The 10,945-nt window shown below is 49.4% G+C and overlaps 1 protein-coding gene across 3 annotated transcripts in view; it reads right to left on the bottom strand.

Moving 5' to 3' along the window:
• Positions 1-4,678: 4,678 nt before the first annotated feature.
• Positions 4,679-10,945, bottom strand: part of PHF24 (PHD finger protein 24) — a 36,395-nt gene continuing 30,128 nt past the window's right edge. For 2 of the 3 annotated variants that reach the window (XM_058172451.1, XM_058172454.1), the window contains one exon: positions 4,679-10,335. In XM_058172451.1, the coding sequence (XP_058028434.1) occupies positions 10,236-10,335 (100 nt within the window). In that variant the 3' untranslated portion in view covers positions 4,679-10,235. The remainder of the gene's footprint in view (positions 10,336-10,945) is intronic. The other variant, XM_058172452.1, reaches the window with a different exon arrangement.

Raw genomic sequence — 10,945 nt, 5'->3', positions numbered from 1 at the left:
CCTTCCTAGACCGGGATTCCCTATGCATGGTCACTCACGCCCTCGTCACTTCCCGCCTGGATTACTGCAATGCTCTCTACATGGGGCTCCCCTTGAAGAGCACCCGGAGGCTCCAACTGGTCCAGAATGCGGCTGCGCGGGTAATAGAGGGAGTGACTCGAAGCTCCCATGTAACACCTCTCCTGCGCAAGCTGCACTGGCTTCCGGTGGTCTTCCGGGTGCAATTCAAGGTGTTGGTTACCATCTTTAAAGCGCTCCATGGCATAGGACCGGGCTACTTACGGGACCGCCTGGTGCCACCAATAGCCTCCCAGCGACCTGTGCGCTCGCATAGGGAGGGCCTCCTCAGGGTACCGTCAGTCAAACAATGTCGACTGGCGACGCCCAGGGGGAGGGCCTTCTCTGTGGGGGCTCCTGCCCTCTGGAACGAGCTGCCTCTGGGGATACACCAACTCCCCAACCTCCGGACCTTCCGACGCGAGTTAAAGACCTTCTTGTTTTATCGCGCAGGGCTGGCCTAACGTATTTTAAATGTGGATTTTATTATGGTCTTATCACTGTTTTATTCATTTCGGCCTTAATTGAATTTGGATTTTAAAATTGTTTTTAATTTTTGTAACTCTGTTTTTATTTGGCTGTAAACCGCCCTGAGTCCTTCGGGAGAAGGGCGGTATATAAATTGAATGAATAAATAAATAAATAAATAAATAAATAAATAAATAAATAAATAAATAAATAAATAAATAAGAGGCTTTTTAGTTTCTCTTCACTTTCTGCCATTAGAGTGGTGTCATCTGCATATCTGAGGTTGTTGATATTTCTCCCAGCAATCTTAATTCCAACTTTTGATTCATCCAGCCCCGCCTGTCTCATGATGTGCTCTGCATATAAGTTAAATAGGCAGGGTGATAGTATACAGCCTTTCCCAATTTTGAACCAATCAGTGGTTCCGTGTCCAGTTCTCACTGTTGCTTCTTGACCCGCATACAGGTTTCTCAAGAGACAAATAAGATGGTCTGGTACACCCATCTCTTTAAGAACTTGCTACAATTTGTTGTGATCCACACAATCAAAGGCTTTAGCATAGTCAATGAAGCAGAAGTAGATGTTTTTCTGGAACTCTCTAGCTTTCTCCATGATCCAGCGTATGTTGGCAATTTGATCTCTAGTTCCTCTGCCTCTTCGAAATCCTGCCTGTACTTCTGGTAGTTCTCAATCCGCATACTGCTGGAGCCTAGCTTGTAGGATTTTAAGCATAACCTTACTAGCATGTGAAATGAGTGCAATGGTGCGATAGTTTGAACATTCTTTGGCATTGCCTTTCTTTGGAATTGGAATGTAAACTGACCCTTTCCAATCCTGTGGCCACTGCTGAGTTTTCCAAATTTGTTGACAAATTGAGTATAGCACTTTTACTGCATCATCTTTTAAGATTTTGAATAGCGCAGCTGGAATACTGTCACCTCCACTAGCTTTGCTGTTGCTCAGATTTCCTAAGGCCCATTTGATTTCACATTCTAGGATGTCTGGCTCAAGGTCAGTGACCACCCCGCTGTGATTATCAGGGATGTTAAGCTCATTCTTGTATAGTTCTTCTGTGTAATTTTGTGTTGAGTAGCCACCAGATGGCAGTTTAGTTCTTTGCAAACATTTCTTGACTTCCGGTCTCCAGAATTAAAAGTACTCAGTGAGGCACCAGGCAGAGGTATTGTGCCAGCGTAAGAGGGAGGCTCGTGCATGGAGGGCAAATGAAGAAGATGGCATAGTATAACATACTTCAGTGTTTCTCAACCCAGGTAACTTTAAGTTGTGTGGACATCCGTTCCCAGAATCCTAAGAGTTGAAGTCCATGCATCTAAAGTTGCCAGGTGTTCTTGAAAAACAGTGTCATAGTAGGTGGGGAGGGAGGGAAAAAAAGATCAATCATCCGCCATCAGGTCAGTTCAACTCTAAGTGCCCAAGTTTTCTGCAAGACGAGCCTCAAAACGACGCTACAGAGCACTGCACAATAGAACAACTAGACACAAGAACAGTTTCTTCCCGAAGGCCATCACTCTGCTAAACAAATAATTCCCTCAACACTGTCAGACTATTTACTGAATCTGCACTACTATCAATCGTCTCATCATTCCCATCACCCATCTCTTTCCACTTATGACTGTAACTTTGTTGCTGGTAATTCTTATGATTTATATTGATATTGATTGTTCCTGATTCTTATTTGTACCCTATGCTTATCATTAAGTGTTGTATCATTAAGTGTTAAATTTTACCCTATGACCATCAATTGTGTTGTAAATGTTGTACCTTGATGAAGGTATCTTTTCTTTTATGTACATTGAGAGCATATGCACCAAGACAAATTCCTTGTGTGTCCAATCACACTTGGTCAATAAAAATTCTATTCTATTCTATTCTATTCTATTCTATTCTATTCTATTCTATTCTATTCTATTCTATTCTATTCTATTCTATTCTATTCTATTCTATTCTATTCTATTCTATTCTTCCCACCTGGTCTTCCCACGAAGGAAGACTTCAAGCAGAACCTCCACCAACAGAGACAACTTCAACGAAGTTAAAGGAAACTCAGAAGAGGGAGGAGAAGAGCTTTTGGGGGATTCTGAAGAGGGCACCAGTTGCCCACTTTTAACACCCTCCAGGGCCTTTTGCCTTGACAATGCTCAGCCGCATCCGACTCATCTGATTTGTCCTCTCGCAGTGCAATCCATTCAGCTCAAGGGTAGCATGGAAAATGTCCAGATGATTTGGAAGTCGGGCTCTATAATTTTCCTTCCCCCCCACCCCCAGAGACAGCGAGAGCTGGTCAGAAATGTTGGAAGCGGTCGTGGCCGCTTTGCAACCCAGGTTCCAGGACCTTGGAGAAGTCCAGCAATTGGGCAGCTTTTCCAGCGGGCTTAGCCCTGCCCCTCCCTCCATAGCCAGGGGTGGAGGTGGGGGCGGGAGAAGAAACCTATGCTAAATCCCTCCCTTTGTTCCTCCCCCTTCCCTTTGGCTCAGGAAGAAAGCGCTGGTTCCCCAAATCCACAAAGTCCTTCTAAAGTGGGAAGTTGCTCCTGCCAGGATTTGGAGAGCCGGCTTCAGGAATTGCGGGGGTGGGGTGGGTGGGGGTGGGGAGGCACAGGTCTGTGCTGCTACACTTCCTTCCTCCGGGACCAGCCCCAATTGGTGTTGATAATGAGTGAGAGGTCCAACCTGTGCACGCCTTGCTTTGTGATGCACGGCAGGCTCGGCGCTTCCTCTCTGCTCCTTTTAAACATCTACCTGAAGCTGCTGGGGCCAAGGTGTGAATCAAAGCCAGGTGTGCGTCTCCCTCCCAGGCAGTGAGCAATGCCCTCCGGTGGGGTTGGGAGGCTGTGGGGATGGGAGACAATAGGCTTCAACTAAAGCCTGACTAGAGGAGCGTATCTGCGTATCTGGGGGTTTACCATCTTTGAACCTGGATGGGATTGCTTTGCCCCAACAGACCGGATGTGTAGTCTGCCCCCCCTCCTCCCCTGCTGGACTCATGACTCCTGCTCCAGGAGCAGGTAGCCATTGTGGCCTTTGCTCAGCTTTGGGTTGGGTACTACTTATGCCCTTGATGTGTGTGCACTTGATGTTGGTTTGCTTCCAAATCCAACTCAAGGCCTTCATGGCCTGGGACCAGGTCACCAAAGGAGCCGTCGTGCCCCAATTACACTGTCCCATCTGCAACGCATGTCTGTGTTGACTGTAACAGGCCAAGACAAAACCCCACGAAGGCTTCCTAAGTCCTGCCTGGTTCACTCAAGATGCCAACGGTTGAGATGTAAACCCCCCCCCCGATGCAAGGCGAATCCCCTGGGAAGCCAGCATCTGTGTGTGGAAAACCAACATTCCAGGAATGACCTGAGATCCTAAGCCTTTATATCCCAAACTGAGTAGAAACGGAAAGTTCAGCAAAAATCTTCATTGCACCACTTGTGAATCCCGCCCCCCACAAATTTTTACACTGATTTTCATAATTAAAAACCAATAGGAAAAAGGCCAGAACAAATCCAGGACTGGATGGAAATCACTTTCTTCCTTTTCTACAATGTCTGAATTGGCCAAGGAGTTCTTTTCTATGTTTATTAAGTTTTAAAAAGCAGATTCGTTAAAATGTTGGTTTTCCTTTCTGGCGTATCATGGAATGCAGAATCTCTTTGGTAGCGGGTGAAGCCAAGAAGCCCTGGGAAGCTCACCTCAAAGCATGGAGACTTCAGATCTCTTCTTCTTTCCCCTTTTCCTTCCTCTCTCTTTCTTTCTTTAAAAAGGAGCAGATGGTCCTAAACTCCTTTACAAATTAGGAAGAGCAACTGACCTTCTCTCTTGCTCTGGATTTTTCTAGTAAATATCTTATTGTGGCTAATTGTATAACTAACTTTGTATAAACATTTGCACAAATAACATGCTACTAGTGTAAAAAAATTCCTCATTTATTTCAAGCTGTAATCTTGGGTTTTGTTCTTTGCTCCCTGGAGATGAGATTAAAATGTACCAGCCCGGACCGTGTGAAATCTCATGAAAGATGGCCAGGATTCTTGTCTAAATTCGTCCCACACTCAATGGATAGCTTGTTAAGAATAAATCACACACACAAAATAACACCCACTAAATTATGCAACCCCAGCAATAATATTGCAAGAAGACAAAGTCATGTCCATAATTTATTCATATCACAGAGTTTGGGCTGTGTTACTACAGAATTAACAGGAGCCGTTGAGAGGGAGGGGAAGGGGTGCGGAGCCTGGGGTCCGTTCCATGGATTTAGGCATCTCTGGGGAATCTGATGAAAAAGGGGACTCCTCAGTCCTGAAAGGGGCTTCCAGAAACATGTGGGGTGCACTAGGAAGGCCATATAGTACCTTTTCAACGAACACCTGCCTGTCTTCTGCATCCCAGGCTCAGCAGGCCAGCTGGTCTCCAGTTTCTCCTACATTTGTGGGGCTCTTATCAAGAGAAGAGGCCTGGGTGCTCTCTTCGTCCAGGGCAATCCGGTTCGGGGCGGACTGAGGACCCTCCAGACCAGTGGTTCCCAACCAGTGTGCCGCGGCACTAAGGGGTGCCGTGAGATCTTTTGAGGGTGCCGGGAACTTTTGAGCTACGGAGATTTTAAATATCTATTTCCTTATAAGGGTGCCGGGAACTTTTGAAAGGCTTTCCAAGGGTGCCTCAAACAAGAAAAGGTTGTGCCTCAAACAAGAAAAGGTTGGGAACCACTGCTCCAGACACATCAAACCATCCCAAGTCAGGAGTTTCACTTGGGCTGGAACAGCTCCCAGTGGTTTCACCAAAGGAAATGGGTTCCCAAAGATGCTTTTCCCCCAAAAGGCAATTGGATTCTCTTGCGTCTTCTAGGTGTCTTCTGAAGCTTCTTCAGTTCTGACTGAATGGTGGAGGATGGAAGGATTTATATTCCTTGCAGTCCTCTGGTTGTTAGTGCTCTCTCTGAGAAACACTGATGCCACTTGGGAGGTTTATCTGTGCCCTCAGGGTCACCTGAATAGTGGAAATGGAACCGCTGAAAGGACTCTGTTGTAAACAGGAGATGGGTGGGATCGTATCCAGGGGTGAAATCTACTTACCTTCCTTACCGGTTGGAACTGCAAGTGCCCCGTGCACACATCACAGGCGTGTGCAGACCTTTTGTGTATGCGCAAAACAGGTAAAAAACCACATTACTTCTTGGTTAAAACCAGGAAGTACTGACACTCTGGGCGGGTGGGCGGAACTTTGCACCGCCATCGCTACCGGATCGCTGGGAAGTGGACCTAGACTAGTTAGGAGAAACTGCTGTATTAGCCAGGTGTTTCCTGTCCCCCCTTGAAGATGTTGACCAAGAGCCATATCCTGTTTTCTTATCTGCACGTAACGGTCACAACTGTCTGGTACTTTTCCAGTTGCTAAAATAAGGACGTATAGAATATAACCATATATGGAACTATGTTAGCTCAGGAAATGTATACGTATAGTAAGGGTATAAATATGTCTAATGATACGCCCTTCAGGGTTCAGACCCTTTGCACTGCTTTGCTTTCTGAACCTGCGCAATAAACCTTTCCTTCCCTGAAGAGCTGGCTTGAGTCTCATCTTTCTACAACAGCTGAATTACCAGCCACAATTCAAACTACCGGCCACGATAGCTACAGGATCGCGCAATCCGGTCTGATCCGGGAGCATTTCACCCCTGGTCGTATCCCTCTCCCTCTGCTGAGGAAGGGCTCTTCAATTTTTACATGGATGGTGTTGTGACTCGTCCTCCCTCCTCTCCTCAGCCGGGCCCCTCCCGTCTCCATATCAGACTCAGAGTCTGATAATGAAGATGAACGACCTGTCATGCCTCCAGCCCCTGGCCCTGGCCCCATGCCCGGAGAGGATTCCAGGAGTGAACGGACAAGCCCGATAAACTTCACTCATACAGCGTGTGAGCAGGAAGCAGCCAGGTGCTGGAATTACTGACAGCAGATCCAGCTGAAGACAATTCAGTGTGGGAGGACCCTCACTTCCGGAGATCTGAGAGACAACGCCAGCAGAAGGAGGGGTGGGGCAGGCCTGGATAAATGCTGAGTCATGGAGCCACACCCCACAGCCTATATAAAGGATCTGCTTTTGGCATTCCAACCTTGAGTCAAGCAAAGTCTTATTGAGTTTGCTGATACCGGACCCTATCGCTGAAGTCACAACTTGGACTCCTGCCTGCCCTGATAAACCTCGAAGGGACTTGGCAAGCTGCAGAGGCTTTGTTGCCAAGTTTGCCATGGACTTCCTTGACTTGTTCGTCGGAGTGGGGGGTGGGATACGACAGATGGCTTCTTTGGTCCCTCTTTCAAACTGGGGGGGTCCTCTAAGTTCAGAATGTGGACTCTGCTTTCTTCAGAAGAGTGGACTTCACCTTGAACTGCTGAATCTTCTCCTGATGTGTTTGTTCTTCTGTGTTGCATTTGTGAAATGGTTGTTTTGTTTCCGCAACAGATAGGTCTGCATATGTCTTGCTGCATTGCACTGCATAGATCCCAATGCTCCCTTTGTGTCCTCGGGGTGGACAAGCTTCTGCCTCAATGGCTTGAAAGCTAATGACCAAACTCCAGAGTGCTAAAGACCAGGTGACTGCAACGAATCTAAATCCTTCCATTCTCCACCAGTCACTTAGAACTGAAGAAGCTTCCTGGATGAGAAGCGAAACATTTTCAAAGGGAAAAAAAGCAAGAGAGCCCAGTTGCCTTCTGGAAAAAACACCTCTGGGACAACCATGACCAGAGGATGGAGAATCTCAGTAGACATTCAGGCAGAGGCTCTTCTTCTTCTGGTCTCAGAATCCCAGGGAGTCTCCCTGGAGAGACAGATGGGACCAGCCACCAAGGCCTTGGCTGTGCTGGGCATGCTTGGCTTTGGTTGGTTGCCCTGGAGGACAGGTGGCTGTCGCCTCATCCGGCAACATGGCTCTTGGAAGGAGGAAGAGGAGGCGGCACAAGGGGCTCAAACCCCCATCCAGGCAAAGTAACTTTTCCTGGGGAGACAGAAGCTTCCGGTCACAGGATGATGGCTTAGGAGTGGCCATTTTGACCATGGGGGGGATCAAAACTCCACCTGCTTTAATGCGGAATCACACCGTTCTGGCTCTCGTCTTGACTTTCGGACCATGTCCTATGGACACCCCTTCACAAGAGCAGCAGAAGAGAAGAAGTCCTCGACTTATGACCAGAATTGAGCCCGAAATTTTTGATGCTAGGCGAGACATTTCTTAAGTGAGCGTTGTCCCATTTTATGACCTTCTTCAGCACAATTGTTAAGTGAATCGCTGCAGTTGTTAAGTTAGTAACATGGTTGTTAAGTGAATCTGAATTCCCCGTTGACTTTGCTTGTCAGAAGGTCACAAAAGGGGATCATGTGACCCCAGGACACGGCGACTGTCATGAGTCAGTTGCCGAGCATCTGAATTTTGATCACGTGACCAGGGGGATGCTGCAACGGCCATAAGTGTGAAGAATGGGAAAAACGTCAACTTTTCTAGTGCCCTTGTAATTTTGAGCTGTCACTAAAGGAGGACTACCCATATCTCAGATTTCCACCGGGGTCATGGGGAGGCAGGCAAACCACCTAGAATTTCCTCTGACCTTCTGCATCCGGGGTGTCAGACTCAAGGGCTGGATCCAGCCAATGGGGTGCTTAGATCTGGCCTGTGGGGCCACCCCGGAAAGTGAAGGACCGGCTTGCGGTGCCTCTGCCAGCGACAATGGGCTCCCGAGCTCGACGGCCTCCTGCAACCATCCACCAGCGAAAACGGAGGTTGGGAGGAGCCCATTTTCACTGGCAGAGCCCTCGGGACGCCAGAGGCACCCCTGACATGAGTGACACTGGGCTGGCCACCCCCCCCAAGTTTAAACACAACCCTGACACGGCCCTCAATGATACCGAGTTTGACCCCCTTGTTCTACACAAGGCTCAGCCTTGCTAGGAAGGAGACTCCCCCCACTCCCTCCACTTAACTTCACCCCAAGGAACCAGCTGCTTCCCAATAAGCCAGGATTTCCTTTGCTGCTGGCCTGGGACGATCGTATGGCTTTGATCTGAAGTTTTCCTTCCCTTCGAACCCCAGCCCCATGGGGATTCTGCCAGGAGAAGCAGCGGTTCCGCTTCTCCCACAAAATGAGAATGGCCACTGCAGGCAGGCTGCAGACGGGATTAAGCCCACCGGGTCAGCCAGGACCTCAGCCGGGGATTCACCAGGGGTCCCCCTCGGGAGGGGGTGGGGTTCATCTTCAGGCAGGACCTGCAGAACTAGCCGCCAAAGCCAAAGCAGCTTTCCTTCAGAAGTCACAGGTGCTCCAAAACACCCTGGGCAGCCATTTGTCTGGGATGACCTAAGATCTCCTGCTTGAGCAGGGGGTTGGACTAGAAGACCTCATAGGTCTCTTCCAATTCGGTTATTCTATGTTCTATGTTCAAACGGAGCATTACAGAGGAAACCTGATCACAGGGCCTGCCCTGCCCCTTGGCTCGGGTGGTGGTGGTGTCCGAGGAACTTGGGAATCCAATCTGCCCCCCACCCTTATTTACATGCAGATGGTGAAGGTTTCTAAGTCCCTACCCCTCCCTCAATAATTTCCACAACTCTTCAAACCGCCAAGAGGCAGGAAACGCAGGGATGAATCATGTTGGGGGGGGCCCTTTGATTCACGGGTGCAGACAAGCCGGGTGGGGGGAAGGGGCTTCACTGGCTGGCAACGCTGCTGCCCTGGCAGGAGATATCTTCTCTGCCAGCAGGATGGGAGGTTTGGGGCTGAGCTCTAGGGCAGTGCTCTCTGCAGGAAAAGCAGCTCTTACTGGAACATGAAAAAGTCCCGGCTCCTCTGGTTGGCATCAGCTCCTCCTGGGCTGGCGAGGGAAGGAGAGGAGGGGGGGGGGAATGCAACCGCTGAATGTGCTCCTGGAAGACTGTGCCAGGGTAGACCTGGCATTCTCCAAGGGGGCAAAGGCGGTTTCTCTTTGGGAGCCAGATTGGGCCAGCACACAGGTCTCAAAACCTGGAACTGCTCCCTAGGAAGACCGAATGGCAAAGGAGCAATGAAGGGAGGGGGCTGCAGTGGGTGAAGCTTGTTCCCAGTAAGGCCCCGCCCAGAAGCTCCAGGGTGAATGGCATTTGGTGACCTGGGGGGCCAAAACAACCCAGCATGCGGTGGCCAGCCAGAAACCAGAGTCTGCAGGGATGCTGGCCTCGGTTTCTCTCTCTCTGAGCTGCTGAGCTCCCTCCATCTTGGCCAGTCACAAAACTCTTGGCTTGGCCTGGCCGTGAAGAGGGGAGGGGCTACCGGATGCTCCAGTTTCATTTCCAGAGGCCGGGATGCTGTCGGAATATCCGGAATATCCACATTCAGAGTCCCTCCAGCTGGTCAGAACAAACGGCAAAACCAAAGGGGAAACGGAGGAAACCTGGGAGCTCTGGCATTTGGGCTCCCCAGAGAGGAGCCGGCATTCTGGTCCTCTGCCCAGGGAGGCTGCAGGGACTGAGAGAGAGAGAGAGTGTGGAGGATGTCCAGAGCCCGGAGGGCAAAGGGGCTTCCCTCAGCCCTCCTGCCACTGTCCTGGGGGTGTGTGTGCAGCTCCTGGGGGGCCTCCAGCACTTTGGGGCAGCCGGTCCAGTGTCTTGTCTCAATGGCAAGAAGCTCATCCAAGGAGGCCCATCCGGCCTTCTCCGGCTCTGCCCAACGGCCTCACATCGATGGCTTGAGATGGATGGCGGCACTGTTGGGCCGGGCAGCAAGGATGTAGATGGTGCTTTCTCTCAAAAAGGCCGGCCAGGTGACGGTTCTGCTGGGGGCAAAAGAGGAGACAACCAGGGTGACTGAGCGTCTCTGGAGAGCCTCCACCCTCCAGGTCAAGGTTGTCTCCAAAGTGCTTTTCCAAAAGCCAACTGGACTTTCTTGGGTTTTAATTTTTTTTGTTTGAAAACATTTTGCTTCTCATCCAGGAAGTTTCTTTAGTTCTAACTGACTGGTGGGGAAATAAAGTCAGTCAGAACTGAAGAGGTTTCCGGGATGAGAAATGAAAGGTTTTCGAAGAAAAAAAACAAGAAAATCAAATTATCTTTTGAAAAAGCAGTTTTGGGACAACCAGAAGCCAGATGGAGGCTGGCTCCAGTCCCTCTGACAAGCAGGGGGAGGAATGTAAGTGCCCAATCCGAGTGATGCCCCATTGCTTGAGGTGACGGGTGCATGGCCAGAGTTGCAACTGGCCTGGTGCCATCCCCCACTCTTGCAATCTCCCTCCCTCCCTCCCCTCTCTTTAAGAAAAGCATTTCACAAATAGTGCATCTCGAAAACACTGAAAATAACACACCACACACTCCCCCGGGAGCATACCTTAAGAGGCAGAGGGTTTTTTTAATAAAAAGAAACTTTTTAATGTTTTCTTTTGTTGGAAA

Source organism: Ahaetulla prasina, chromosome 2, assembly GCF_028640845.1.
Source record: "Ahaetulla prasina isolate Xishuangbanna chromosome 2, ASM2864084v1, whole genome shotgun sequence".
In the NCBI taxonomy this organism is placed as follows: Eukaryota; Metazoa; Chordata; class Lepidosauria; order Squamata; family Colubridae; genus Ahaetulla; species Ahaetulla prasina.
This window is presented reverse-complemented; position numbering and strand designations above follow the sequence as displayed.